The sequence below is a fragment of the Gopherus flavomarginatus genome, chromosome 11, assembly GCF_025201925.1.
Source record: "Gopherus flavomarginatus isolate rGopFla2 chromosome 11, rGopFla2.mat.asm, whole genome shotgun sequence".
In the NCBI taxonomy this organism is placed as follows: Eukaryota; Metazoa; Chordata; order Testudines; family Testudinidae; genus Gopherus; species Gopherus flavomarginatus.
In genome coordinates, this window is record NC_066627.1 from 4,497,464 (window position 1) to 4,525,298 (window position 27,835).

The following is a 27,835-nucleotide window of genomic DNA, read 5'->3' on the forward strand; positions in this document are numbered from 1 at the left end:
TGTCCCCCCTAGGGGGTGCTGGCTCTGACCCAGCCCCAGGGCAGGGACTGGCTGGCTTGGGGTGGGGGGCAGGGAATGGGGCACAGGCCCTGATCCAGCCTCAGGGTAGAGACTGGCTGGCTCAGGGGGGCAGGGAATGGTGCGTGGGGCCTGTCCCCCCTAGGGGGCGCTGGCTCTGACCCAGCCCCAGGGCAGAGACTGGCTGGCTCAGGGGGGCAGGGAATGGTGCGTGGGGCCTGTCCCCCCTAGGGGGCGCTGGCTCTGACCCAGCCCCAGGGCAGGAACTAGCTGGCTCGGGGTAGGAGGCAGGGAATAAGGCGTGGGGCCTGTCCCCTGTAGGGGGCGCGGGGCCTGATCCACTCCCAGGGCAGGGACTTGCTGGCTCAGGGGGGCAGGGAATGGGGCGTGGGGCCTGATCCAGCCCCAGGGCAGAGACTTGCTGGCTCAGGGGGGCAGGGAATGGGGCGTGGGGCCTGATCCAGCCCCAGGGCAGAGACTGGCTGGCTCAGGGAGGCAGGGAATGGAGCATGGAGCCTGATCCAGCCCCAGGGCAGAGACTGGCTGCTCAGGGTGGGGGCTGGGGGGCAGGGAATGGGGCACGGGGCCTGATCCAGTCCCAGGGCAGGGACATGCTGGCTCGGGGTGCAGGCTGGGGGGCAGGGAATGGGGCACGGGGCCTGATCCAGTCCCAGGGCAGGGACATGCTGGCTCGGGGTGGGGGCTGGGGGGCAGGGAATGGGGCACGGGGCCTGATCCAGTCCCAGGGCAGGGACTTGCTGGCTCAGGGTAGGGGGTGGGGGGCAGGGAATGGGGCGCAGGGCCTGTCCCCTCTAGGGGGTGCGGGGCCTGATCCAGTCCCAGGGCAGGGACTGGCTGCTCAGGGTGGCACGGGGCCTTTCCCCCCACATGCCAGATGGGGCCTGTACCCCCCAGAGGGGCATCTGGGCTCAGCATTGGGGGACTTCCAGCAGGAATCGCGCTGCCCCCCTAACTGTGGGGGAGCCTGGCTGGAGGCCCCCATCCCATCTTCATGACTTGTTCTCTGCTGCCCTGGCATCCCTTGGCCAGCTGGGGGGGGGGATCTGGGGTCCCCTGGGGGGCATCCCCTGCAGGGCTGGTGGGGTGAAGGTGCAGGGGTGCCCGGTGGGGTGCAGCCCCCCCATTCTGGGAAGGGGGCCCCGCACTAGGGAAGTGGGGGGGATTCTGTCTGTGCCACCTGCTGTCTGTCAATAAAGCTCTCGCCATTCCTCAGGCTGCGTCCTTGGGGGGGGCGCCCGGGCTCAGCTGTCGCCGCGCGTCACTGGTGGGGGAGGCCATGGCCGGGAGCGGGGGCCGCCTGCCCCTCGCCCTGCTGGCCACCGTGGCCGGCTGGGCGCTGGCCCTAGCCCGGGGCCTGGTCTTCCTGTGCAGCGAGCGCTGCGCCTGGCTGCTGGGCGCCCCCTGGCTGCGGCGGGTGTATCACGCCTGGCTGGCGGGGGCCGTGGTGCTGGGGCCCCTGCTGCACCCCCTGGCCGACCCCCACGCCATCCTCGCCAACCAGCGCAACTACTTCAGCCGGTGAGCCGGGGGGCAGGGGGGCCGTCGGGGCTCTCCGGGTGGGGGGCCGGGCAGAGAGGAGACTGGGGCAGGACAGGGAGTCCCAGGGGTGGCGCAGGTCTGGGAGGGGCACCTGGGGGGGACGGGGCAATGGGGCCCAGGACTCATGGAGCCAGGGGGGACCAAGCAGGGAGGCCCTTGGCTGGCATGGGGCTGGGAAGGGGACAGGTGGGGGGACAGGGTGGCCCAGGATGCATGGGGCTGGGAGGGGTATGGGGAAGTGGGGCCCAGGATGTGTGGGGCTGGGGGGGACTGGGCAGGGGCTGGTGTGGGGCTGGGGGGGCCAGGCAGGGAGACCCTTGCCTGGCGTGGGGCTGGGACAGGGAGGCCCAGGATGCATGGGGCTGGGGGGGGACTGGGCAGGGGCTGGGGTGCCAGGCAGGGAGACCCTTGGCTGGCGTGGGGCTGGGAGAGAGAGGCCCAAGACGCGTGGGGCTGGGAGAGGGGGACCGGGCAGGGGCTAGTGTGGGGCCGGGGGGCCAGGCAGGGAGGCCCTTGGCTGGCGTGGGGCTGGGACAGGGAGACCCAGGACATATGGGGCTGGGGGGGGCTGGGAGGGACCGGGGGGCCAAGCAGGGAGACCCTTGGCTGGCGTGGGGCTGGGACAGGGAGGCCCAGGACATGTGGGGCTGGGAGGGACTGGGGGGCCAGGCAGGGAGACCCTTGGCTGGCGTGGGGCTGGGACAGGGAGGCCCAGGACATGTGGGGCTGGGGGGGGCCGGGGGGCCAGGCAGGGAGGCCCTTGGCTGGTGTGGGGCTGGGACAGGGAGGCCCAGGACATGTGGGCCTGGGAGGGACCGGGGGGCCAGGCAGGGAGACCCTTGGCTGGCGTGGGGCTGGGACAGGGAGGCCCAGGACATATGGGGCTGGGGGGGGGCTGGGAGGGACCGGGGGGCCAGGCAGGGAGACCCTTGGCTGGCGTGGGGCTGGGACAGGGAGACCCAGGACATGTGGGGCTGGTGTGGGGCTGGGGAGGGGCTGGTGTGGGGCTGGGGGGCCAGGCAGGGAGGCCCTTGGCTGGCGTGGGGCTGGGACAGGGAGGCCCAGGACATGTGGGGCTGGAAGGGACTGGGGGGCCAGGCAGGGAGACCCTTGGCTGGCGTGGGGCTGGGACAGGGAGACCCAGGACATGTGGGGATGGGGGGGGATGGAGGGGGGCCGGGGGGCCAGGCAGGGAGGCCCTTGGCTGGTGTGGGGCTGGGACAGGGAGACCCAGGACATGTGGGGATGGGGGGGGCCGGTGTGGGGCCGGGGGGCCAGGCAGGGAGACCCTTGGCTGGTGTGGGGCTGGGACAGGGAGACCCAGGACATGTGGGGCTGGGGGGGGGCTGGTTTGGGGCCGGGGGGCCAGGCAGGGAGACCCTTGGCTGCCGTGGGGCTGGGACAGGGAGGCCCAGGACATGTGGGGCTGGGGGGGGCCGGGGGGCCAGGCAGGGAGGCCCTTGGCTGGTGTGGGGCTGGGACAGGGAGGCCCAGGACATGTGGGCCTGGGAGGGACCGGGGGGCCAGGCAGGGAGGCCCTTGGCTGCTGTGGGGCTGGGACAGGGAGGCCCAGGACATGTGGGGCTGGGAGGGACCGGGGGGCCAGGCAGGGAGACCCTTGGCTGCTGTGGGGCTGGGACAGGGAGGCCCAGGACATGTGGGGCTGGGGGGCCAGGCAGGGAGGCCCTTGGCTGGCGTGGGGCTGGGACAGGGAGGCCCAGGACATGTGGGGCTGGGAGGGACCGGGGGGCCAGGCAGGGAGACCCTTGGCTGGCGTGGGGCTGGGACAGGGAGGCCCAGGACATGTGGGCCTGGGAGGGACCGGGGGGCCAGGCAGGGAGGCCCCTGGCTGGCGTGGGGCTGGGACAGGGAGGCCCAGGACATGTGGGGCTGGGGGGGGCTGGTATGGGGCTGGGGGGCCAGGCAAGGAGACCCTTGGCTGGCGTGGGGCTGGGACAGGGAGGCCCAGGACATGTGGGGCTGGGAGGGACCGGGGGGCCAGGCAAGGGAGGCCCTTGGCTGGTGTGGGGCTGGGACAGGGAGGCCCAGGACATGTGGGCCTGGGAGGGACCGGGGTGCCAGGCAAGGGAGGACCCTTGGCTGGCGTGGGGCTGGGACAGGGAGGCCCAGGACATGTGGGGCTGGGGGGGCTGGTATGGGACCGGGGGGCCAGGCAAGGGAGGCCCTTGGCTGGTGTGGGGCTGGGACAGGGAGGCCCAGGACATGTGGGTCTGGGAGGGACCGGGGGGCCAGGCAGGGAGGCCCTTGGCTGGTGTGGGGCTGGGACAGGGAGGCCCAGGACATGTGGGGCTGGGGGGGGCTGGTATGGGGCCGGGGGGCCAGGCAGGGAGACCCTTGGCTGGCGTGGGGCTGGGACAGGGAGGCCCAGGACATGTGGGGCTGGGGGGGGGGCTGGTTTGGGGCCGGGGGGCCAGGCAGGGAGACCCTTGGCTGCCGTGGGGCTGGGACAGGGAGGCCCAGGACATGTGGGGCTGGGGGGGGGCCGGGGGGCCAGGCAGGGAGGCCCTTGGCTGGTGTGGGGCTGGGACAGGGAGGCCCAGGACATGTGGGCCTGGGAGGGACCGGGGGGCCAGGCAGGGAGGCCCTTGGCTGCTGTGGGGCTGGGACAGGGAGGCCCAGAACATGTGGGGCTGGGAGGGACCGGGGGGCCAGGCAGGGAGGCCCTTGGCTGCTGTAGGGCTGGGACGGAGGCCCAGGACATGTGGGGCTGGGAGGGACCGGGGGGGGCTGGGAGGCCTGTGCCCCCCCTAACGTGCCCCCTCTCCCCGCAGCACCTTCGTGGCCTCGGCCTGGGGCTGGACCTGCGTGCTGGCGGGCGGCTTCACGCTGCTGGTGAGCTACGGGGCGACGGGGCGGGCGCTGGCGGCGCTGCGGCCGCTGGCCCGGCTGGCCGTGGGCTCGGCGCTGCAGCTGGCCGCCGCCGCCGCCTTCGGGCTGCTGGAGGAGCTGACGGGCTATTGCTACGCGGCGCTGCCGGCCGGCACGCTGCTGCCCCCGCTGGCCGAGCGGCCGGGCTGCCTGGCGGCCGGGCACCGCTGGCGCGGCTACCTGCCGTCGCGGGCCGCCTTCCTGCTGACCTTCTGCTGCCTGCTGCTGGCCGAGGAGCTGGCCGTCTTCCGCCGCTACCTGGCCCGCGGCCACCCGGCCGGCGCCGCGCTGCGCCTCGTCTTCCTGCTCAACGTGCTGCTGCTGGGCCTGTGGAACCTGCTGCTGCTGGGCGGCGCCGTGTACGGCCCGGCCTACGGGCCGCAGCTGGGGGGCGCCGCCGCGGGCACCCTGGCCTGGCACCTCACCTACCGGGGCTGGTACCGCGCCCGCTGGTCCCCGGGCCGCCCGGGCCCCGGCCTCTTCCCCAAGGGCGAGCCGCGCGCCTGAGGGACCCAGGCGTCCTGGCCCGGCCGTGGGGGAGGGAGCAGCCCCAGGACCCCTCCCCCCACCCTCGCAAGGGGCTGCTGCCCCCTCCTGAGGGAAAGGGGGGCTGGGGGGTAATGATTGGGCGGGGCCAGGCGTCCGGGAGTTGGAGGGTATTGGCGTGGGAGGGGAACCCAGGTGTCCAAGGAGAAATGGAGCCCCCCCCACCCCCTTCCTTTTGGGGGCAGGAAGACTTGGGGGGTTAATTCAAGGATGGGGCCCCAGGCATCGGGAGGGGGGGATTCCTAGCATGGAGCGAATGACATGGGGACCCAGGTGTCCGGGGCCCAAATAAAACATGGCCGCCTGCCCTCAGTGGGGTGAAGCCTGTCCTGGTGCTGTGGTTTATTGGGGGGGCTGGGGCTGGGGGGGTGACCCAGGCAGTCGGGGGGATTAGCTGAGGGTGGGGGCACTGCTGGAGGGAAGCTCGCAGCATTGGAGTCCTCCCTCCCCCCAGGCACTGATCTGAGCTCCCAGCCCAGCAACCCCACCCCATAGCTGGGGGTATTGCGGGGGGGGGCTGCAGTCCAGACGCCCCCACCCTGGGGTCATGGGGGGAAGCTTGCAGCCCAGACACCCGCACCCCCTGGCGGGGGGGGGGGAGCTTGCAGCTGGGACCCACATAACCTGCCCACTGGGGGAAAGCTCTCGCAGCCTGGACCCCCTTCCCCCACTCGCGGCACTGCTGGGAGAAGCTCACAGCCCAGACCCACACACCCTGCCCCCTTGGGGGCACTGCTGGGAGAAGCTCACAGCCCAGACCCACACACCCTCCCCCTTGGGGGCACTGCTGGGAGAAGCTCACAGCCCAGACCCACACACCCTGCCCCCCTTGGGGGCACTGCTGGGAGAAGCTCACAGCCCAGACCCACACACCCTGTCCCCTTGGGGGCACTGCTGGGAGAAGCTCACAGCCCGGACCCAGACTCCCTGGCCCCTTGGGGACACTGCTGGGAGAAGCTCACAGCCCGGACCCACACACCCTGCCCCCTTGGAGGCACTGCTGGGAGAAGCTCACAGCCCGGACCCAGACACCCTGCCCCCTTGGGGGCACTGCTGGGAGAAGCTCACAGCCCGGACCCACATACCCTGCCCCCCTGGCGGCACTGCTGGGAGAAGCTCACAGCCCAGACCCACACACCCTGGCCCCTTGGGGGCACTGCTGGGAGAAGCTCACAGCCCAGACCCACACACCCTGGCCCCTTGGGGGCACTGCTGGGAGAAGCTCACAGCCCAGACCCACACACTCTGCCCCCTTGGGGGGCACTGCTGGGAGAAGCTCACACCCCGGACCCACAAACCCTGCCCCCTTGGGGGCACTGCTGGGAGAAGCTCACAGCCCGGGACCCACACACCCTGCCCCCTTGGGGACACTGCTGGGAGAAGCTCACAGCGCAGACCCACACACCCTGCCCCCTGGGGACACTGCTGGGAGAAGGTCACAGCCCGGACCCACACACCCTGCCCCCTGGGGACACTGCTGGGAGAAGGTCACAGCCCGGACCCACACACCCTGCCCCCTTGGGGGCACTGCTGGGAGAAGCTCACAGCCCGGACATCCCTCCCACATGGACCACTGTTGTGGGAAGCTCGCAGCTCAGCCACATTCCCGCTGGGGACACTGCGGGGGGAAGTTCGCAACCCGCCCCACGCCACCACCGTTGGGGCACTGCTGCGGGAAGCTCGCAGCTCGGACTCGCCCCCGCCCCCTCGGCCGGGACTTCCCCCGCGGCTCCGTCACTTTCGTTTTTACTTCTCAACTCGCTACATCATCCCCCCCCGCCACGCGCCTCGGGCCCCCCCAGCTCCGTCACGCACCCCCCAGCGACCCCCCCATGGCTGCGCTGCGGATCAGCCCCAAGGCCGAGGCCCAGGTGAGCGGGGGGGACGTGGCTGGGGAAATGCGGGGCGGGGCGGGAGCAGATTTATGTGGGGCCTGGTGGGGGGGTTGGCGGACACGGAGAGGGAGTGGGGCCGAGGGGTGCAGGGAGGGGAGGACTGGAGGGTTCGGGGGGCTGGAAGGGGGGTGCTGGGATGGGGATTTGGGGAGCAGGGAAGGGATGCTGGGGGGAGTAGGACTAGGGGCACGGGGGAAGAGGGGAGCTGGGGTGGGGGCTCGGGGGAAAGGAGGGGGTGCTAGAGGGGGGTTTGGGGAACAGGGAGGGGCAGTTGGGCTGGGGGGGCTCGGAGGAAGAGGGGTGCTGGGATGGGGATTTGGGGAGCAGGGAGGAGGAGCTGGGGTGGGGGCTCGGGAAGGGGGAGTAGGGCTAGGGGCACGGGGGAAGAGGGGAGCTGGGGTGGGGGCTCGGGAGAAGGGGGAGCAGGACTGGGTGTCTGGGGGTGAGGGGGAGCGGGGCTGGGGGGCTTGGGGAAGGGGGTGCTGGGATAGGGGTTCAGGGAGGGGGAGCTAGGGTGGGGGCTTGGAAGGAGGAGTGGACTGGGGGCTCGGAGGAAGGGCTGCTGGGGTGCTTGGGGGAAGGAGGTGCTGGGATAGGGGTTATGGGGAAGGGAGGGGGTGCTGGGATAGGGGTTTGGGGAGCAGGGAGGGGGAGCTGGGCTGGGGGGGCTCGGGGGAAGGAGGGATGCTGGGATGAGGGTGAGCTGGGCCGGGGGACTCGGGGAAGGGGGGTGCTGGGATGGGGTTTGGGGGAGCAGGGAGGGGGAGCTGGGGGTGGCTCGGGGGAAGGGAGGGGGGCTGGATGGGGGGGCTGCCTGGGGAGTTTGGGGTTCAGCTGGGGGTAGATGAGGGGGTCTATGTCCATCTCCAAGCCTGGGCCCTGCCCATCCCCCCCCAGGGGGCAGTGCGGTGACCCTCCATGGGGAAGTTTCCATGGGGCAGTCGGTTCCCAGGCTGGGAGGGGGGGAAGGGCCCCTTCATGCCCCATCACCAGTGCAGACAGGGCAGGGCCAGGCAGGTGGCCGGGGGGATCGGGTGTCAGGGGCTGGCGGGGTGCCCGGGGCGGGGGCTGGCAGAGAGCCCAGGCTTGCGGGGGGCTGGCAGAGAGCCGGGGTGGGGGAGACGCGGAGGGAGCGTCCTGCTGGGACATTTGACCCCCCCCCTAAATTTCTTTCCCCCGCAGGTGGATTCCTTTCGGACCCAGCTCTGCGCCCAGGTGAGACGCTGCGAGCTTCTCCCCAGCAGTGCCCCCAGCCAGTGGGAGGAGGGGACGAGGGCTGTGAGCTTCCCCCCAGCAGTGCCCCCCCATACTGACCTCTTCCCCCTCCCCCCAGGCTGAAGCGCTGGTTGGGACCCGGTTCCCCAGCAAGATAACTCAGCTGGATGCTTTCCTCAAGGTATTTGGGGGGCAGGGAGGGGGTGGGAGGCGGGATGTGGGTTTGCCTGGGACACAGGATGGGGGGATTTAAGGGGATCGTCAGGAGGCTGGGAGGGGGGAGGGACGTTAGAGGGTTTTGGGGGGCAGAGGGTGGGAGGCAGATTTGGGGGCAGAGGCAGGAGGGTTTGGGGGAATGTGGGGGCTGGAAGGGGATTGGGGGGCTGGGAACAGGGTTGGTGGCTGCGGGGAAGGGGGGGGCTAGGAGAGGGGAGTTGGGGCAGGGGTGAAAGGTCCCTCTGGGGGGCCCAGCTGCTCACGCCTCTCCGTACCCCCAGGACCCGGCGCTGAACGTGGGGGACCTTGAGTCCCTGCGGGCCCCGCTCGACATCCCCATCCCCGACCCCGCCAAGGAGAAGGCGAAAGCCGAGCGCCGCAAGGTGAGCTGGGGGACCCCAATATCGGGGGGAGCCCAACACGCCCCCCAGGCATGAGAATAGGGGGGAGTTGGGTCATGAGGGCCCCACAAACCCATGGGGCAGATCTGGGGCTCTCCCCCTCCCTGCACCCCCATTTTCTCACTCTTCTTTTGGGGGCTTCACCGGGTGGGGGAGAATTCGGGGGATCTTTACCTCCTTCACCCCCATTTTCACATTCGGTTCTTCCGCAGCCGGGGGGACGTTAGAAGGGTGCGGGGGGGGGGGGTTCTACAGCTCCATCACCCCTCAGGGAAGGAGGGTGCTGGGGGGGCTGGGAGTTCTGCCCTACACCCCCATGTTCTCCCTGTCCTTCTCCTCCGGGGCAGAAGGAAGAGAAGGAAGAGAAAAAAGACGAGAAGAAGTCAGAGGAGGAGGATAAAGGTGAGTGGGGGACCCAGATCTGAGGGGGGGCCTCCATTGACGAGGGTTGGGCCTGTGCCCCCCGCTGCTTCTGGGGGTCTGACCCCTCGTTTGTCTGTCTCTCCCCAGCGCCCCCCTGTGGGCCCGTGAGCAGCAACGAGACAGTTGTGGGGCTGGTGAGCCAGGTGAAAGCCGAGATTCAGGGCGCCAAGGAGGATGTGGGGCTGGTGAGTGTGAGACGGAGCCACAACAGGACCTGGCCAGGCCACCGTGCAACACGCACCCTGCACGACGCCCTTCCCCCGTGCGCACAACACGGCCCCGGCCAGGCCGCCGTGCAACACGCACCCTGCACGACGCCCTTCCCCCGTGCGCACAACACGGCCCCGGCCAGGCCGCCGTGCAACACGCACCCTGCACGACGCCCTTCCCCCGTGCGCACAACACGGCCCCGGCCAGGCCGCCGTGCAACACGCACCCTGCACGACGCCCTTCCCCCGTGCGCACAACACGGCCCCGGCCAGGCCGCCGTGCAACACGCACCCTGCACGACGCCCTTCCCCCGTGCGCACAACACGGCCCCGGCCAGGCCGCCGTGCAACACGCACCCTGCACGACGCCCTTCCCCCGTGCGCACAACCCGGCCCCGGCCAGGCCGCCGTGCAACACGCACCCTGCACGACGCCCTTCCCCCGTGCGCACAACCCGGCCCCGGCCAGGCCGCCGTGCAACACGCACCCTGCACGACGCCCTTCCCCCGTGCGCACAACCCGGCCCCGGCCAGGCCGCCGTACAACACGCACCCTGCACGACGCCCTTCCCCCGTGCGCACAACCCGGCCCCGGCCAGGCCACCGTGCAACACGCACCCTGCACGACGCCCTTCCCCCGTGCGCACAACACGGCCCCGGCCAGACCACCGTGCAACACGCACCCTGCATGACACTCGCCCCCCATGCGCACACCACAGCCCCAGCCAGGCCACCAGGCAACGGCCCCCTGCACGACGCTCGCCCCTCGTGCACACAACACGGCCCCAGCCTGGCCACTGTGCAACATGCACCAGGCCCGTCGCTCACGCCCTGTGCACACATCACAAGAGGATGCACCACACCGCTGGGTAACACACCCAGCAGGTCCCATCCCCTCCAAGGGGGCAGCAGGACACACTCATTCTCTCTCTCCTCCCCAGGTCTCCGTCTGGGTTCAACTCCAGGTGCCCCGTATCGAAGACGGCAACAATTTTGGGGTCGCAGTCCAGGTGAGCGTCCCCCATTCTCCAACATGCCCCCCCTTTGCCCACCCACCCGGCTCATTAGCCCCCCTCTCCCCCTCCCCAGGAGAAGGTGTTTGAGCTGATGACGGCCTTGCGGACGAAGCTGGAAGGATTTCAGACCCAGATCTCCAAGTGAGTCCCAACTTGGGGGGACCCCCCCCGTCCCATCAGCTTGGTTAAAAGCAAAACAAAGAATCAACCAACCACCCACAAGAACCCAGAAAATTCAAGGGCCAAACCCACTGTTAAACGCTGTGGGGGAAAGAACTTGAAAAATCCAAGGGAGTTAAATGCCAAAAACTGTTACAAGGAAAAATTGGATTTTTTGTTCCAAAAAGCAAAGAATCAAAACGGCAACAAACTTCATTCAGCACAACTTATTACTCCCCAAGGAAATTAAATCCCAAAACGCTTTGCCCAGTGCCGAGAAATTTATTTAAAAAATGCCCAAAATCCTTGTTAAAAGCAAATGTGTCATTTTTCCAAGCAGGAATTCAAATGCCACATTTTGTTGTAATGCAAATTTGTCACCTTGCCCCAAAAGGAAGCAGTTAAAACAACACCAATTTTGGTCATTTCTGTAAGACGCTGCAAAAGAGAGGAAGTGTTCATGTAAAGGGGGGTGGGGGGTTGTTCACAGCAAAAGTTTTAGGGTCATCAGAAACCAAGGACATTTTAATGCCCGAATAATTTCCTGCAGTGGGAAAAAGCTGAGCATTGACGAGACAGAGAACATCTGAATGCAAAACCTTTGTGAAATGGGACACGTTAACGTTGCAAAAAAACGTGTAAAATGCACAATGGTGGTTGTGTTTTCTTTAACAATTTGAACGTTTGCATTTAACAATGTTCTCAGCCTTTAACTTTTGGTGGCCGGTTGGTTTGGTTTTTCCGAGAACTGAAAAATTTCCACTTCAATTTCATTTAAAAAAAACCGTTTAAAAATCAAATTTGAGTTTACTTGGTTGTTTCTGCAGCCTTCAAGTTTTGCACTTCAAAGGGTTTTCCGTTAAAATTCTCTTTGTTTGCAAAGTACAATTTGTCCATTTGAAATGTTTTCATATTTGTTTTCCCAAGTTAAATTGGCCTTTAGTTTTATCCAAAACAATTGTTTCCTCTGTCCCTTTCCAGCCGTTTTCTGAATTAAATTCAAGAATTTTAATTTGCAAAAGCAAACAAACAAAAAGGCATTTTGACCCCTCAGTACTTCCCCTGTTCTGTGCATTAAAATTCCCTAATTTCCTTTGAACATTTTCCTGCATTTAATTTTTGTTTCAGAATCATAAAATTTGCATTTTGTAACATTTGTTTGCATTAAAAATGTCTCTCTACCAGCTCACATTCTGTTTCTTTCCCCCCAAGCTTAAAACGTGCATTTTAAATTGCCTCCTGTTTAAAACAATCTTAATATTTTGCATTTAGCCACCATTTGTGCGTTACAATTATTTTGACTTCACAACCTTGCTATCTGCTATTCTAAGAAGTTTTGCAGTACAATTTTTCCTCTCCTTTGCAGGCTTCATACTTTGTAATTTCAAAAGGAAGTTAAAATGCACAGTGTCGGTAGATGCAAAAAACGTTAAATGCAAAATGTGAAGGATGCGAAGGGGAAGGTTCCTGTGGAAAAAGAAATTGTTCAATGCAAATGTAAAGATTGTAAAAATATTGTGTGTTAATTTCCTCATGATTGGAAATTAAAATTCTTGCACTTTAAAAAAAAATGTAAAAAATGTTACATGCAAAATCTTTAAGCCACAATCCTACAAACACTTATTTTACAGGTGCTTAACTTTACTACTGGGTGTTAGTATCATGGGTAATAGGCCTAAAATTAAGCCCAGGTTTGTGTGTTTGTGGAATTAGCAACTGAATTTGCAATTAAAAAAGCTGTGAAGTGTAAATGCAAAAATTGTTAAATGCAAAATTATCCTGCTGCCCTCCCCCCCAAGGGAAATTAAATGCAATAAAACTTAGTTTCCACGTAACATTTAAGCTTGAAAACTAGCAAAAAAAAATAGTTTTCAGAATGCAAAAAACTTTTGTCAAATGCAAAACATTTTAGTTTGCCAAAATAAAGCAATAAATGCAAATAGCAAAACATTGTGAAAAGCAGCGAAGGGGAAATTTCCCAGTGCAAAATGGTACTGGTTGCCTGGAGGATTAGACTGCAAAACCAAATAGAAAATGCAAAGCCCTGCTTGCCAAAAGAGAGGAACATTTAACGCCAAGGAATTGTGTTAAATGCAAAAGACTAAAGTTTGCAAAAACCATTTAAATACAAAATATCTTATCTGTCCAATTTTTAATCCAAAGAAACCCTCAGGGAATCTTAAATGTGGAAGAGAATTGATGCAGAATTAATGAAGGATTTAAATAGAGAGCAAATGTGACAGCTGAGTGCAACATATTCCAAATTGCAAAATTTTGAAAATGGCATTTCGTTGTCTTTGAAATTTGCTTTGCAACCTTTGAGATGTATTTGAATTTTCGAACGCTCCTTTCCGTTTGAAACCCAAAGTCCTGCCTGGTTTGAGTTTGTCGTTCCAAGCGTCATGTTTTTGCACGTGCTGTTCCGTGCTATAAATCGAATTTGAGGTCAGTACAAGGAGCCAGAATACTTTGCAGGGACCAATATTTGTGCACATTGAAACCCCCTGGTTGTTGGTTTTCCCTCAAGATTAAACATTTGGCATTTCTGATTTTGTTTTCAATCTTGCAGAACCAAAGCCTCCCCCCCCCACCCCCGCCCGAGGGAAACGTAACAAGCCAACTGCTGCTCGATGCCAAATAAATGAATGCGGCCGGGAGGGCTTGAATGCAAATCCAGCTTCGTTACCTGCAGATCCTTTACTGGGCCGGGGGGTCATGTTACATTTTCTGCAGTTTTGTTAAGTTGGGAGAGTGGAAAACAAGGAAATTCTCACTGCCCCAAAACTTCATGACGGTCACACTGTGGAGAGATTGGGCTATCCTTGGGGGGGAGGGAGGGGCCTGCCCCCAAGCCCCGCTCCAGCAATGAGACCCCCCCCCAGCTCTTCCTTCCTCACCCCCAATTTGGGGCTTCAGCTCTGCCTTCTGATTCTCCCCCACCCCGGACAGGTATTTTTCCGAAAGAGGTGACGCGGTGGCAAAAGCAGCCAAAAATCCTCATGTGGTGAGTGTCTGGGATGGGTGCAGCCACCAGGACACCTGGGTTCCCTGCTGCACGGGAGGGGGGTGCCCAGATGCCAGGGTTCTCCATTGCTTGGGAGGGGTGGCACCCGGACACCAGGGTTCTCTGCTCTGCGGGAGGGTGGGTGTCCGGATGCCAGGGTTCTCCACTGCGGGGCGGGGGGCTCACCCGGACACCAGGGTTCCCCACTGCATCGGAGAGGGGCCGCCTGGACACCTGGGTTTCCCAGCAGGGGCTCTGGGACACCAGGGATGGTGGGGGAGAAACTGGGCCCCTCATTTCCCCCGTTCTGCCCCCCGCAGGGTGATTACCGGCAGCTGGTGCACGAACTGGACGAGGCGCAATATGCTGAGATCCGGCTGATGGTGATGGAAATCCGGAACCTCTACGTGAGTTGGCGGGGGCTGGGGAGAATCAGGGGGTTGGGCCCAGGGGGGATTGAGGGGAATAGCTGGGAGAGTGCAGTGAACGGGGAGGGGGGCCAACTATAGCTGGGGGGCAGCTTCTCTTCTGTGTTGTGACCCCATCCCCCCACTTCTCCCCTGAACCCCCATTCCACTGTCAGGCTGTCCCAGCCTCAGCCATCGGGGAAGGGAGAGACAGCCGAGTTGGGGGGCTTCTCTGGGGGAAGCGGGTTCGGGAGTGTGGGCTGAAGGCCAACATTAAATAGACCCCAGAAGACCTGGATCCCCTGGGGTAGGAATTGTGGGGGACAGAGGTGAACCCCTAATTTAGCCTCACCCCTAGAAGCCAGCAGCACCCCAATCCTAGACCGACTCCCCCATCTCCTCCCACCCGCAGGCCATTCTCTACGACATCGTGGTCAAGAACTTCGAGAAGATCAAGAAGCCGCGGGGCGAAACCAAGGGCATGATCTACTGAGTGACCTTTCACCTCCAGCCTCCACCGATCGCAGGGCAGGTTGGGAAGAGAGGCAAAGGCGGGACTTCCTGTCTCGCTGCCTGCTGCTGATCAGAAACATAGAGCTTTCGGGGTTTCGCGGCTGGTTTTAATTACACACACACACAAAGCAACAAAATGCCAAAAATTTGTTAAATGGAAAATGTTTGGGGTTGTTGGGAAATTAAGGAAATGAAACTGTGTTGCCAGAAAAGGAAACTGAACAGCCCCAAACAAAACTGTGAAATCATTGTAAAGATGCAAACAAAATTAAGAACTTTAAAAAAAAAAAAAAAAAGGACGAGATCTGATGGCAACAGTCTCTGCCCCCAAGTCTGCGTGAAATGGCAAAAATTCAACCTGGCCCAATGAAGAAAAGCCAAACGAGAGAGATTCAGTGTGACGAGCGTCATGAAATGGAAACCACGAACGTCCAAACAAATCCTGGGACTAGAAATCCAACCACGGCCTCCCAGGGAAGATTTTGCTCCCACAAATTTAGGTTTTTGGCATTTTAATTTCTTATTTTGTCCTTTTCGCAACTAGTTTTGTCTCGCGTGTCTTGGCGGTTTAAGGAGTTGCAATAAAATAAAATGAACGAATTGAAAGCAAATGGCCCCAAGTTCTGCTGGGTGGGAGGCCGGTGGTGACCAGACATTTCCTTGGGGTTTTTACGGTCGCATTTTGCATGGCAGGAGGTTTGGGGCACTGAGTGGTCTTCGGTTTTTGCTGTCCAACGCCCATCGCCTAGGGGGAGGAGGATGCTGGGAAAACGACAGACCAGTCAGGTGCCAAAAAGGAAAGAGACAAAGGGCCCAAAGGAAATTAAAGGCCAAACTAAAAAACTTGGTGAAATCTGCAAAAACGTAGCTAAAAAAGGGACCTAAATTTAGCACTTGGGGGCTGATGTGAGGCCAAGGGGGAGGAGTCTGGGCTCACTGGGGGCGGGGCCACTCTGGGGGGAGGGGAATGGGTGGAATAAATATAAAGGACTCCGTGAAAGTCAGTTGAGTCTTTACTGGGGCCAGCGAATGGGGTTGTGCCATTGTTCCAAGCAGTCCAATCAGAATACAGCCCCGGTTTCCTAGGCCAGCCAATAGGGTCCCTCAGGCGCTGCCATTGGCGACAGACACCAGCCGGGCGATCTCAGTGTTGAGGTGCTGATTGGTCCAGTCCTGTCTGATGTCATCAAGGTGGGCATCAAAGTCAACCAATTGGGTGTGAGCTTTAGCCTCCAGCAGGGACTTGCAAATGTGGCGGGAGGATTCCCAGTTGCGCCACATGACTCTGAAAGAGACGGGAGGGGGCAAGGTAAGTCCCGGACGCCGGGGTCCCATCCCCGTCACCCTGAGGGCTGGGAGCATGGGGGGCAAGCTGTCCCGGACGCCGGGGTCCCATCCCCATCACCCTGAGGGCTGGGAGCATGGGGGGGGTGATGTCCCGGACGCCGGGGTCCCATCCCCATCACCCTGAGGGCTGGGAGCATGGGGGGCAAGCTGTCCCGGACGCCGGGGTCCCATCCCCGTCACCCTGAGGGCTGGGAGCATGGGGGGTGCTGTCCCGGACACCGGGGTCCCATCCCCGTCACCCTGAGGGCTGGGAGCATGGGGGGTGCTGTCCCGGACGCCGGGGTCCCATCCCCGTCACCCTGAGGGCTGGGAGCATGGGGGGTGCTGTCCCGGACGCCGGGGTCCCATCCCCGTCACCCTGAGGGCTGGGAGCATGGGGGGGCGATGTCCCGGACACCGGGGTCCCATCCCCGTCACCCTGAGGGCTGGGAGCATGGGGGGGTGATGTCCCGGACGCCGGGGTCCCATCCCCGTCACCCTGAGGGCTGGGAGCATGGGGGGGGTGATGTCCCGGACGCCGGGGTCCCATCCCCGTCACCCTGAGGGCTGGGAGCATGGGGGGCAAGCTGTCCCGGACGCCGGGGTCCCATCCCCGTCACCCTGAGGGCTGGGAGCATGGGGGGGTGATGTCCCGGACGCCGGGGTCCCATCCCCGTCACCCTGAGGGCTGGGAGCATGGGGGGCAAGCTGTCCCGGACGCCGGGGTCCCATCCCCATCACCCTGAGGGCTGGGAGCATGGGGGGCAAGCTGTCCCGGACGCCGGGGTCCCATCCCCAGTCACCCTGAGGGCTGGGAGCATGGGGGGAGTGATGTCCCGGACGCCGGGGTCCCATCCCCGTCACCCTGAGGGCTGGGAGCATGGGGGGGCGATGTCCCGGACGCCGGGGTCCCATCCCCAGTCACCCTGACGGCTGGGAGCATGGGGGGTGATGTCCCGGACGCCGGGGTCCCATCCCAGTCACCCTGAGGGCTGGGAGCATGGGGGGCAAGCTGTCCCGGACGCCGGGGTCCCATCCCCATCACCCTGAGGGCTGGGAGCATGGGGGGCAAGCTGTCCCGGACGCCGGGGTCCCATCCCCGTCACCCTGAGGGCTGGGAGCATGGGGGGGGCGATGTCCTGGACGCCGGGGTCCCATCCCCGTCACCCTGAGGGCTGGGAGTGTGGGGCGCTGTCCCGGACACCGGGGTCCCATCCCCGTCACCCTGAGGGCTGGGAGCATGGGGGGGTGCTGTCCCGGACGCCGGGGTCCCATCCCCGTCACCCTGAGGGCTGGGAGCATGGGGGGCGCTGTCCCGGACGCCGGGGTCCCATCCCCAGTCACCCTGAGGGCTGGGAGCATGGGGGGGTGATGTCCCGGACGCCGGGGTCCCATCCCCGTCACCCTGAGGGCTGGGAGTGTGGGGGGCTGTCCCGGACACCGGGGTCCCATCCCCGTCACCCTGAGGGCTGGGAGTGTGGGGGGCTGTCCCAGACACCGGGGTCCCATCACCGTCACCCTAAGGGCTGGGAGTGTGGGGGGCTGTCCCAGACACCGGGGTCCCATCCCCAGTCACCCTGAGGGCTGGGAGTGTGGGGCGCTGTCCCGGACGCCGGGGTCCCATCCCCAGTCACCCTGAGGGCTGGGCAGTGTGGGGGGCTGTCCCGGACGCCGGGGTCCCATCCCCAGTCACCCTGAGGGCTGGGAGTGTGGGGCGCTGTCCCGGACGCCGGGGTCCCATCCCCAGTCACTCTGAGGGCTGGGCAGTGTGAGGGAAGCTGTCCCGGACGCCGGGGTCCCATCCCCAGTCACCCTGAGGGCTGGGAGCATGGGGGGCAAGCTGTCCCGGACGCCGGGGTCCCATCCCCAGTCACCCTGAGGGCTGGGAGCATGGGGGGGGTGATGTCCCGGACGCCGGGGTCCCATCCCCGTCACCCTGAGGGCTGGGAGCATGGGGGGCGCTGTCCCGGACGCCGGGGTCCCATCCCCAGTCACCCTGAGGGCTGGGAGCATGGGGGGGTGATGTCCCGGACGCCGGGGTCCCATCCCCGTCACCCTGAGGGCTGGGAGTGTGGGGGGCTGTCCCGGACACCGGGGTCCCATCCCCGTCACCCTGAGGGCTGGGAGTGTGGGGGGCTGTCCCAGACACCGGGGTCCCATCACCGTCACCCTAAGGGCTGGGAGTGTGGGGGGCTGTCCCAGACACCGGGGTCCCATCCCCAGTCACCCTGAGGGCTGGGAGTGTGGGGCGCTGTCCCGGACGCCGGGGTCCCATCCCCAGTCACCCTGAGGGCTGGGCAGTGTCGGGGGCTGTCCCGGACGCCGGGGTCCCATCCCCAGTCACCCTGAGGGCTGGGAGTGTGGGGCGCTGTCCCGGACACCGGGGTCCCATCCCCGTCACCCTGAGGGCTGGGAGTGTGGGGCGCTGTCCCGGACGCCGGGGTCCCATCCCCAGTCACTCTGAGGGCTGGGCAGTGTGAGGGAAGCTGTCCCGGACGCCGGGGTCCCATCCCCAGTCACCCTGAGGGCTGGGAGCATGGGGGGGCAAGCTGTCCCGGACGCCGGGGTCCCATCCCCAGTCACCCTGAGGGCTGGGAGCATGGGGGGGTGATGTCCCGGACGCCGGGGTCCCATCCCCATCACCCTGAGGGCTGGGAGTGTGGGGCGCTGTCCCGGACGCCGGGGTCCCATCCCCAGTCACCCTGAGGGCTGGGAGCATGGGGGGCAAGCTGTCCCAGACGCCGGGGTCCCATCCCTAGTCACCCTGAGAGCTGGGAGTGTGGGGCAAGCTGTCCCGGACGCCGGGGTCCCATCCCCAGTCACCCTGAGGGCTGGGAGCATGGGGGGGTGATGTCCCGGACGCCGGGGTCCCATCCCCATCACCCTGAGGGCTGGGAGTGTGGGGCGCTGTCCCGGACGCCGGGGTCCCATCCCCAGTCACCCTGAGGGCTGGGAGCATGGAGGGTGATGTCCCGGACGCCGGGGTCCCATCCCCAGTCACCCTGAGGGCTGGGAGCATGGGGGGCAAGCTGTCCCGGACGCCGGGGTCCCATCCCCAGTCACACTGAGGGCTGGGAGTGTGGGGCAAGGTAAGTCCTGGACGCCGGGGTCCCATCCCCAGTCACCCTGAGGGCTGGGAGCATGGGGGGCAAGGTAAGTCCTGGACGCCGGGGTCCCATCCCCAGTCACCCTGAGGACTGGGAGCATGGGGGGGTGATGTCCCGGACACCGGGGTCCCATCCCCAGTCACCCTGAGGGCTGGGAGTGTGGGGCAAGCTGTCCCGGATGCCTGGGTCCCATCCCCAGTCACTCTGAGGGCTGGGCAGTGTGGGGGGCACCGTCCCGCAGGCCTGGGTCCCATCCCTGGTCACCCTGAGGGCTGGGACCATGGGGTGCACCGTCCCGGAGGCCTGGGTCCCATCCCCGTCACCCTGAGGGCTGGGACCATGGGGTGCACCGTCCCGGATGCCTGGGTCCTGTCCCCGGTTACTCTGAGGGCTGGGCAGTGTGGGGGGCACCGTCCCATAGGCCTGGGTCCCATCCCCGTCACTCTGAGGGCTGGGCAGTGTGGGGTGCACCGTCCCGGAGGCCTGGATCCCATCCCCAGTCACTCTGAGGGCTGGGCAGTGTGGGGGGCACCGTCCCACTGTCCCGGATGCCTGGGTCCCATCCCCAGTCACTCTGAGGGCTGGGCAGTGTGGGGGGCACCGTCCCGGATGCCTGGGTCCCATCCCCAGTCACTCTGAGGGCTGGGCAGTGTGAGGGAAGCTGTCCCGGATGCCTGGGTCCCATCCCCAGTCACTCTGAGGGCTGGGCAGTGTGGGGGGCACTGTCCGAGACTCCTGGGTCCCATTCCCAGGGACTGGGTAGCATGGGGGCCCATCGCAGGTTTAGGGGGAACCTCACTCACAGGTTCTTGTCCTTGGGGAGCCAGTGCCGATCTCGCTGCTCCAGCACAATGATGGGGGGCACACGGGGGTTCAGAGTCAGTTTCTGGTTATCCAGCTGGGGGGGAAGGAGAAGGGGGACAGTTGAGGGGGCACACGGGGCAGACCCCCCCACCCCCTAAATGTCAATCACAGCCCCCCCACTCTCTGTAGGCACCCCCAGGGGGTCCCTGCTCACAGCCCCCCACACACACCCCCTTCCCCTGGGGGCCCACTCCAGCCCCCCTAAACCCCAAATCTCACCATGATCAATACAGCACCCTCAAAGAACTCGGCCAGGCGTCCAGCCATCTTCAGAGCCAGAGGGGTGGGGCTACAGGGGGGGGCAGGAGAGATGTCAGGGGGGAATGGAGACCCCCTCCCTGCCCCCCTGGGAACCCCTAAAGTTACCTCATGTCGTCCAGCCTGGCATTGGCCTGGTAGTACCCAGCCACCAGCAGGTTAGAGCGGGACGCCCACAGATCAACCTGGGGGGAGAGGAGAGGTCAAGAAGGGAGCGTGCCCCATACGGAGCCCGCCTGGTGCCCCCCCACTGAGCCCCCCTGCTGCCTGGTGCCCCCCCACTGCCCCCTCACAGAGCGCCCCCGCTGCTCCCCACTGCCCCCCACCCCACACAGAGCCCCCTGCCCAGCCCCCAACACCCCCGCCCCATGGCGCCCCCTGCTGCCCACCTGATTTAGCGCCACCTCCAGCATGACGCTGAGAGCCAAGTTGCTGTGGAAAAGGGGGACGCAGTCGGTGAGGAACAGACACTCGGGGGGGCCCCCCCGGAGCCCCAGGAGCAGCCCATTGATGGTGGCGTGGGGGTGCCGGGCGGCGTGGAGGCACATCTTGGCATAGGCCAGAGCGGAGACCTCCACCTCGCCCATCCTGCCAGGCAGCAAAGGGTTAACGCAGCCGGTGCCCTCACTCCTGACCCGCAGCCCAGCCCTGGGCCCCCCAACCTGCAGCCCCCCCAACCCACAGCCCCCACTAGCCCAGCCCTGCCCCCCAGCCCCCCAACCCGCAGCCCCCCGCTAGCCCAGCCCTGCCCCCAGCCCCCCAACCCGCAGCCCCTGCCAGCCCAGCCCTGCCCCCAGCCCCCCAACCTGCAGCCCCCGCCAGCCCAGCCCTGCCCCCCAACCTGCAGCCCCCGCCAGCCCAGTCCTGCCCCCCAGCCCCCCAACCCGCAGCCCCCGCTAGCCCAGCCCTGCCCCCCAACCTGCAGCCCCCGCCAGCCCAGCCCTGCCCCCCAGCCCGCAGCCCCTGCCAGCCCAGCCCTGCCCCCCAACCCGCAGCCCCCGCCAGCCCAGCCCTGCCCCCCAACCCGCAGCCCCCGCCAGCCCAGCCCTGCTAGCCCAGCCCTGGCCCCGCAGCCCCCCAACCCGCAGCCCCCGCCAGCCCAGCCCTGCTAGCCCAGCCCTGGCCCCGCAGCCCCCCCACCCGCAGCCCCCCACCAGCCCAGCCCTGGCCCCCCAGCCCCCCAACCCGCAGCCCCCGCCAGCCCAGCCCCCCAACCCCCTGCCAGCCCTGGCCCCGCAACCGGCAGCCCCCCCCCCCCGGGCTCCCACCTTCCCCCTGCACTGAGCCCCCCCAGGCTACTGCTTGTCAGGGTCCCCGGCTGCCCCCTCGCCCTCTGATTGGCTGGCTACAGACCAATCGCGTCTCGATTGTGCGCTTTGGTTCTCTGAGTCCTGATTGGCCAGTGCACCCTCCCCACAAAGGCATGGGGCCTCTGCTCTCTTCGTCGATTGGCTGAGTGCCGCCCCCTCCCGACCGTGCCCACTCCGGGCCTCCAGAGCCATAGAGGCGGCGCCTAGAGCGGCCCCAGGCTCAGCCGAACCCGGAAAAGACATATCCCCGCCCCATGGGGCGGGGCTACGGGAGTTACCCACCATGCCCTGGGGCACACATGCTAACACGCGGGGAGGGGCACAATTGTCTAGGCTCAAGGGGGAGGACAGGCACCACCCACGATGCTCTGGGGCACAGATGCTAATCTAAGGGCCACGGTGCTTTACCCACAATGCCCTGGGAGCCAGCTGCTAAAGGGCCCGTTCCCACAATGCCCCAGGGGGGGGCCCATTCCCCACAATGCCCTGGGGGCCGGGACCCGGGGAGGGGCCGTTCCCACAATGTCCCGGGGGGCCGGGACCTGGGGGGCCCGTTCACCACAATGCCCCAGGGGCTGGGACCCGGGGAGGGCCCGTTCCCACAATGCCCTGGGGGCCGGGACCCGGGGAGGGGCCGTTCCCACAATGTCCTGGGGGGCCGGGACCTGGGGGGCCCGTTCACCACAATGCCCCAGGGGCTGGGACCCGGGGAGGGCCCGTTCCCACAATGCCCTGGGGGCCGGGACCCGGGGAGGGGCCGTTCCCACAATGTCCTGGGGGGCCGGGACCTGGGAGGCCCGTTCACCACAATGCCCTGGGGGCTGGGAGCCGGGGGGTCCATTCCCCACAATGCCCTGGGGGCCGGGACCCGGGGGGGCCGTTCCCCACAATGCCCCAGGCAAGGAGGAGCCCATTCCCCACAATGCCCCGGGGGCCAGGACCCGGGGGCGGGACCGTTCCCACAATGTCCTGGGGGCCGGGAGCCAGGGGGCCCATTCCCCACAATGCCCCGGGGGCCAGGACCCGGGGGGGGGCGTTCCCACAATGTCCTGGGGGCTGGGAGCCGGGGGGTCCATTCCCCACAATGCTCCGGGGGCCAGGAGCCGGGGGGGCCATTCCCCACAATGCCCCAGGGGCGACACCAACACAGGAGGCAGGTTTCGGGGGGACCCATTTATTTGCAGTCTGGTTGGGGCCCCGGCCCCTCAGTACATGGACGGCTTCTCCTCGCCCTTGGGGTTTGTCAGCTTCTCCAGGTTCTGGGTGAGGATGTGATAGAGCTCAGCCTGGGGGGCAGACACAGAGCTCGAGGGGGGCAGAGAAACCCCCACTGAGAGATTCCCCCCTGAACCAACCCCCCCTCGGAGACCCCCACCGAACCACCCCTGGGGTCCCCTCCCCGTTCCCCGCCCCCCAGCCCTCACTGGGCCCCCACCGAACCACCCCTGGGGTCCCCTCCCCGTTCCCCGCCCCCCAGCCCTCACTGGGCCCCCACCGAACCACACCCCTGGGGTCCCCCCCCCCGTTCCCCGCCCCCCAGCCCTCACTGGGCCCCCCACCGAACCACCCCTGGGGTCCCCTCCCCGTTCCCCGCCCCCCAGCCCTCACTGGGCCCCCCACCGAACCACCCCTGGGGTCCCCTCCCCGTTCCCCGCCCCCCCAGCCCTCACTGGGCCCCCCACTGAACCACACCCCTGGGGTCCCCCCCTGTTCCCCCGCCCCCCAGCCCTCACTGGGCCCCCACCGAACCACCCCTGGGGTCCCCTCCCCGTTCCCTGCCCCCCAGCCCTCACTGGGCCCCCCACCAAACCACCCCCTCGGGCTCCCCTCCCCGTTCCCTGCCCTCCAGCCCTCACTGGGCCCCCACCAAACCACACCCCCCTGGGGTCCCCTCCCCATTCCCCGCCCCCCAGCCCTCACTGGGCCCCCCACCGAACCACACCCCCTGGCGTCCCCTCCCCATTCCCCGCCCCCCAGCCCTCACTGGGCCCCCCACCGAACCACACCCCCTGGCGTCCCCTCCCCGTTCCCCGCCCCCCAGCCCTCACTGGGCCCCCCACCGAACCACACCCCCTGGGGTCCCCTCCCCATTCCCCGCCCTCCAGCCCTCACTGGGCCCCCCACCGAACCACACCCCCTGGCGTCCCCTCCCCGTTCCCTGCCCCCCAGCCCTCACTGGGCCCCCCACCAAACCACCCCCTCGGGCTCCCCTCCCCGTTCCCTGCCCTCCAGCCCTCACTGGGCCCCCACCAAACCACACCCCCTGGGGTCCCCTCCCCATTCCCCGCCCCCCAGCCCTCACTGGGCCCCCCACCGAACCACACCCCCTGGCGTCCCCTCCCCGTTCCCCGCCCCCCAGCCCTCACTGGGCCCCCCACCGAACCACACCCCCTGGCGTCCCCTCCCCGTTCCCCGCCCCCCAGCCCTCACTGGGCCCCCCACCGAACCACACCCCCTGGGGTCCCCTCCCCATTCCCCGCCCTCCAGCCCTCACTGGGCCCCCACCGAACCACACCCCCTGGCGTCCCCTCCCCGTTCCCTGCCCCCCAGCCCTCACTGGGCCCCCCACCAAACCACACCCCCTGGCGTCCCCTCCCCGTTCCCTGTCCCCCAGCCCTCACTGAGACCCCCACAGAACCACACCCACTGGGGTCCCCTCCCCGTTCCCTGCCCCCCAGCTCTCACTGGGCCCCCCACAGAACCACATCCCCTGGGGTCCCCTCCCCATTCCCAGCCCCCCATACTCACATAGAAGCCCCGAATGTCCAGCACCATGGTCCGGATCTCCCCATAGATCACCTCGTCCCGCTCGTGGACCAGAGTCCGGTAATCCATCTGGGGGCAGGGGACACCGGTTAGCCTGACTGGGGCACTGCTGTGGGGAAACTCACAGCCCCAGAACCTTCCAACCCCACAGCTCAGGGCACTGCTGTGGGGAAGCTCGCAACCTCAAAGCCCCCCCAACCTCCTGGCTCAGGGCACTGCTGTGGGGAAGCTCACAGCCCCAGAGCCCCCCAATCCCCCAGCTCACGGTACTGCTGTGGGGGAGCTCACAGCCCCAGAGACCCCCAGCCCCCCTGTCTCAGGGCACTGCTGTGCGGAAGCTTGCAGCCCTGGAGACTCCCAGCCCCTGGTTCAGGGCACTGCTGTGCGGAAGCTCGCAGCTCCCGATCACTTACCACATGGGTCTCCTTCGAAGCCTTCGCCACAGCATCTCCTCGCTCAGAGAAATATCTGGGGGTGGAGAGAGGGAGAGCGGGCCCAGACCATTACCCATAGTGCCCTGGGGCACAGACATCCATGGGTAGAGCGTTACCCACAGTGTAGAGCATCACTCAGGATTCCCTGAGCCATGAAAGCCAATGTAAGCAATTACCCACCATGCCCTGGGGCAGAGACATGGTTGGGGGGGTGTGACCCACAATGCCCTGGGGCAGAGATGGGAGATGGCAAAACTCACTTGGAAATGGCTGTCTGGAAGCCCTCAACCTTGGTCTTGATGGCCGTCACCCGCTCCAGCACCTTCTCCTGGAGGAGCGGGGAGATGGGGGTGAGACTGGGGTGCCTGTAGAGGGGAGACTGGCTGGGGGGGGGGGCGATGGGGCCCTTACCTGAATGGCCACCCCAAAATCATTCCCGTCCTCAATTCTGGGGATCAGGTGATGGATCCAGGTGATGACCTGGAGACAGAGAGACAGTGAGAGGGGGCCAGAGCACTGCTGTGGGGAAGCTCGCAGCCCTGGCATCCCCCACCCACACCCACTGGGGACCCCACTGCAGGGAAGCCCCCAGCCCTGGGGGCACTGCTGTGGGGAAGCTCGCAGCCCTGGCATCCCCCACTGCCACCCATTGGGGACACCATTGCAGGGAAGCTCCCAGCCCTGGGGGCACTGCTACAGGGAACCTCGCAGCACCAGCGCAGAGGAGGGTTCAGGGGGGCTCACCAAAACACATTTCTCCTTCAGCTCCCACACCTCTGGCTTGACCCGGCCCAGCAGCATCACCATGGCCTCGTTGCCCTTCAGGTAGCCACATTTGGGAGCTGACGGGAGGGGGGGAGATACAGGAGGAGAACAGAGGGTGAGTCCAAAGCCAGCCCCCACAAAATCATGCCCCCTCAAAACCACCCCAAAACTCACCCTCCTTCTTCTCCTCCTTATCCGTCTCCATGTTATTAGAGTCCTGGAGGGGGGAAGGGGGCAGGAAATGGGTCAGCGCCTCACCAGCAGGGGGTGGCGTAACACAGGGGGAGGGGGGTTACCCCAAAACTCACCTCATCCTCATCCTTGGGGGGCGGGTCAGGGATGGGGATATCCAGGGGGGCCCGGAGGGTCGAGAGATCCTTGATGTTCAGTGAATCCTCCTGCAGTAACAGTAAAGTTATCGGGGGGGGGCACTCTCCCGGAGGAAGAGAAATGGGGGACAGGAGTGTGAGGGCCAACCTGAGGGGCACTGACAGGGTGGGGGAGACCCCAGGGCCGGGAGAGTGGGGAGCCCAGCAGGGGTGTTCTGGGGCGACCCCAGGGTGGGGTGGGGGGGATCCAAGCAGGGGACACTGGGGGCACCCCAGGGCGGTTGTGGGGTCCCAGCACCAGGGGGCACTGACAGCGCATGGGGGGTTGGGGGTGCACGGGGAGGGGGCGTTCTTACCTTCAGGAACTTGTCCAGTTGAAAGATTTTTTGGGGTAAAAATGTTGACAGGAATTGCTCAGCCTGGGGGGGGAAGACAGAGAGGGGTCACAGGCGGTATTTGGGGGACAATTCATCCCAGTGGGGGGCAGTTAATCATGGGGGGCAGATTTACCTCCTTGAAGAGAGATTCCCTGAAGAGCTCGACCTAAAACCACGGAGACAGCAAGAAAAGGCAGCTGAGTCTGGGGTGGGTCACGGCTGCAAAAACAGGGCTCAAGTCCCCTGCCAACCCCCCTCCCCACTCCACAGCGCCCCCTGGTGACCCCCCTCCACACGGCACAGTGCCTCTGCTGGCCCCGTGCCCCACAGCCTGCTGGGCCCCTCCCTCTGCCCCCCACGTCCCCCTGCCCACCTCCCCCCCACTCCACAGCGCCCCCTGGTGACTCCCCCCTCCCACACCACAGTGCCCCTGCTGGCCCCGTGCCCCACAGCCCGCTAGGCCCCTCCCTCTGCCCCCCACGGCCCCCTGCCCACCTCCCCCCCACTCCACAGCGCCCCCTGGTGACCCCCCCTCCCACAGCACAGTGCCCCTGCTGGCCCCGTGCCCCACAGCCCGCTAGGCCCCTCCCTCTGCCCCCCACGGCCCCCTGCCCACCTCCCTCCCACTCCACAGCACCCCCTGCCAACCACCCCCACTCCACAGCGCCACCTGGTGACTCCTCCCTCCCACAGCACAGTGCCCCTGCTGGCCCCATGCCCCACAGCCCACTGGGCCCCTCCCTCTGCCCCCTGCAGCCCCCTGCCCACCTCTCCCCCACAGCGCCCCCTGCCAGCCCCCCCCACAGCGCCCCCTGGTGACTCCCCCCTCCCACAGCACAGTGCCCCTGCTGGCCCTGTGCCCCACAGCCCGCTGGGCCCCTCCCTCTGCCCCCCCGTGGCCCCCTGCCAGCACACCTCCCCACAGCACAGTGCCCCTGCTGGCCCCGTGCCCCACAGCCCGCTGGGCCCCTCCCTCTGCCCCCCGCGGCCCCCTGCGAACCCCCCTCCCCACTCCACAGCGCCCCCTGGTGACCCCCCCAACAGCACAGTGCCCCTGCTGGCCGCGTGCCCCACACCCCGCTGGGCCCCTCCCTCTGCCCCCCACGGCCCCCTGCCCACCTCTCCCCTCCCCCGCACCCCTGCCGCCCCCTTCCCCGCCCCACGGCGCCCCCTGCCGGCCGGCGCCCCCGCAGCACGTGGCCGGCTCGGGGATTCCCCGGGGGGAAGCGGAAGGGGGATCCCCGGGGGTGAGGCACGAGTTGGGGGGTTCTGGGGGGAGCGGTTTCCATCCCTCTCCTTGGCCCCCCATCTCACCCGCCCCCCGATCTCACCGCCTCCCACTGCACCCCCAATCTCGCCGCCCCCCCCCGATCTCGCCGCCCCCCGCTGCACCCCCCCATCTAGGGGCCTCGCCCCCCACCTGCCGGCGGGACTCCCCGCTGACTTTCACAGCGCAGGCCTTGGCCATGGTCCGGGTCTGTGTGTCCGCGGGAGCCCGGCTCGGACCCCTTTCGATTTCCCTTCGCCCGGCCCGCCCCCCGCCCCGCCCCGGCCCGGCCAGCGCCCCCTGCCGGCCCCCGCCAGCCTTGAGCTCCCCCTGACACCCCCTTGTCCCCCCACTGCCGGCCCCCGCCAGCCTTGGGGTCCCGTGACACCCCCTTGTCCCCCACTGCCGGCCCTGCCTCCCTACCCTCCCCTGCAGGCCCCCGCCAGCCTTGGGGTCCCCCTGACACCCCCTTGTCCTCTACTGCCGGCCCTGCCTCCCTACCCTCCCCTGCAGGCCCCCGCCAGCCTTGGGGTCCCGTGACACCCCTTTGTCCCCCACTGCC

General features: G+C 66.1%; 4 protein-coding genes and 1 long non-coding RNA gene across 10 annotated transcripts; 2 read left to right on the forward strand and 3 right to left on the reverse strand.

The window, feature by feature from the left end:
* The first annotated feature begins 598 nt into the window (after positions 1-598).
* Positions 599-4,974, forward strand: FITM1 (fat storage inducing transmembrane protein 1). Its single transcript, XM_050919020.1, has 3 exons — positions 599-613; positions 661-1,557; positions 4,371-4,974. Exons 2-3 carry the CDS (start codon positions 1,316-1,318, stop codon positions 4,972-4,974), a joined length of 846 nt encoding a protein of 281 aa, XP_050774977.1. The 5' UTR covers positions 599-613; positions 661-1,315.
* A 638-nt stretch (positions 4,975-5,612) lies between these two features.
* LOC127031970 (uncharacterized) lies at positions 5,613-6,605 on the reverse strand. 2 transcript variants are annotated; one of them, XR_007768619.1, is made up of 3 exons: positions 6,523-6,605; positions 5,959-6,256; positions 5,613-5,745 (listed from the first exon to the last, which is right to left on the reverse strand). It is a non-coding gene; the product is annotated as an uncharacterized LOC127031970 (long non-coding RNA). The 2 variants fall into 2 exon arrangements; XR_007768618.1 differs by lacking the exon at positions 6,523-6,605 and adding an exon at positions 6,312-6,369.
* Positions 6,606-6,766: 161 nt separating this feature from the next.
* Positions 6,767-15,081, forward strand: PSME1 (proteasome activator subunit 1). Of its 2 annotated transcripts, none has more exons than XM_050919043.1 (11): positions 6,767-6,884; positions 8,091-8,123; positions 8,242-8,304; positions 8,621-8,722; positions 9,088-9,142; positions 9,251-9,348; positions 10,313-10,381; positions 10,461-10,528; positions 13,496-13,550; positions 13,871-13,957; positions 14,370-15,081. In XM_050919043.1, exons 1-11 carry the CDS (start codon positions 6,846-6,848, stop codon positions 14,448-14,450), a joined length of 750 nt encoding a protein of 249 aa, XP_050775000.1. In that variant the 5' UTR covers positions 6,767-6,845; the 3' UTR covers positions 14,451-15,081. The 2 variants fall into 2 exon arrangements, with proteins under 2 accessions (XP_050775000.1, XP_050775001.1); XM_050919044.1 differs by having other exon boundaries at positions 9,091-9,142.
* Positions 15,082-15,470: 389 nt separating this feature from the next.
* Positions 15,471-21,755, reverse strand: EMC9 (ER membrane protein complex subunit 9). 4 transcript variants are annotated; one of them, XM_050919045.1, is made up of 6 exons: positions 21,379-21,581; positions 20,415-20,613; positions 20,134-20,210; positions 19,987-20,056; positions 19,707-19,801; positions 15,471-15,755 (listed from the first exon to the last, which is right to left on the reverse strand). In XM_050919045.1, exons 1-6 carry the CDS (start codon positions 21,576-21,578, stop codon positions 15,575-15,577), a joined length of 822 nt encoding a protein of 273 aa, XP_050775002.1. In that variant the 5' UTR covers positions 21,579-21,581; the 3' UTR covers positions 15,471-15,574. The 4 variants fall into 4 exon arrangements, with proteins under 4 accessions (XP_050775002.1, XP_050775004.1, XP_050775003.1 ...); XM_050919047.1 differs by having other exon boundaries at positions 21,509-21,527; XM_050919046.1 differs by lacking the exon at positions 21,379-21,581 and adding an exon at positions 21,294-21,330.
* A 738-nt stretch (positions 21,756-22,493) lies between these two features.
* On the reverse strand, positions 22,494-27,546 carry PSME2 (proteasome activator subunit 2). Its single transcript, XM_050919023.1, has 11 exons — positions 27,427-27,546; positions 26,140-26,172; positions 25,986-26,048; positions 25,609-25,698; positions 25,475-25,517; positions 25,280-25,377; positions 24,947-25,015; positions 24,796-24,863; positions 24,515-24,569; positions 24,084-24,170; positions 22,494-22,621 (listed from the first exon to the last, which is right to left on the reverse strand). The coding sequence occupies exons 1-11, from the start codon at positions 27,472-27,474 to the stop codon at positions 22,541-22,543; spliced, it is 735 nt and encodes a 244-aa protein (XP_050774980.1). The 5' UTR covers positions 27,475-27,546; the 3' UTR covers positions 22,494-22,540.
* Between the last annotated feature and the right edge of the window lie 289 nt (positions 27,547-27,835).